The 904-nt window shown below is 41.8% G+C and overlaps 1 protein-coding gene across 1 annotated transcript in view; it reads right to left on the minus strand.

Moving 5' to 3' along the window:
- Positions 1-501, minus strand: part of LOC106876056 (serine/threonine-protein kinase ULK2) — a 50,276-nt gene extending 49,775 nt beyond the window's left edge. Inside the window, exon 1 of the mRNA XM_052966770.1 lies at positions 496-501. Coding sequence (XP_052822730.1) covers positions 496-501 — 6 coding nt within the window. The remainder of the gene's footprint in view (positions 1-495) is intronic.
- Between the last annotated feature and the right edge of the window lie 403 nt (positions 502-904).

Raw genomic sequence — 904 nt, forward strand, 5'->3', positions numbered from 1 at the left:
GTGTGTGTGTGTGTGTGTGTGTGATGTTTGTCCTCCACCACTGCTTGACGAGGTAGTGGTTTGTTTATGTTCCTATAACATAGCAGCTCAGCAACAGAGACCAACAGAATAAGTAAAAGAAAATACAGAGGATCAGTTAATTATGATCTTATTTAACATATTCCCCTCTCAGACTCACCCACTTATTGCAGCAGTCCTTCAGTTTTTCTAAGCCCTGTAAAAGAACTGGGAAGGTTGGGCTTCCAACCAGGCCTTTTGCGATACCCTTAAAGCCAGGAAGTGCTCAGCATGCCTTCATATACATACACACAAGCTTCTTCCAGTTTCCTTCCACCAAATCCACTCACAAGGCTTTTAGTTGGCCAGAGGCTAAATAAGACACTTGCCCAAGATACCATGTAGTGGGACTGGACCTGGGACCACATAGTTGGGAGCAAACTCCTTACCACACATCCACACCTGCACCTATATACATGTGTGTATATTTCATATTACAAGCATCACTATTACACACCTAAAAACATTACACATCACTGTATAACACGCCTAGAACACTATGCATCCTGGATCTGTATGTGACCACTTGGCCAGCTAGAAACAACAGCTAAATTTCCTTTAAATCAAGAACTCACTAAAAAACAGGTGATAGGTGGATACTCTTTTACTCTTTTAATTGTTTCAGTCATTTGACTGTGGCCATGCTGGAGCACCGCCTTTAATCGAGGATATCGACCCCAGGACTTATTCCTTGGAAGCCTAGTACTTATTCTATCGGCCTCTTTTGCCGAACCGCTAAGTTACAGGGACATAAACACACCAGCATCGGTTGTCAAGCGATGTTGGGGGGACAAACACAGACACACAAACACACATACATATATATATATATATATATATATATATA

The sequence above is a fragment of the Octopus bimaculoides genome, chromosome 3 (genome assembly GCF_001194135.2).
Source record: "Octopus bimaculoides isolate UCB-OBI-ISO-001 chromosome 3, ASM119413v2, whole genome shotgun sequence".
Lineage (NCBI taxonomy): Eukaryota > Metazoa > Mollusca > Cephalopoda > Octopoda > Octopodidae > Octopus > Octopus bimaculoides.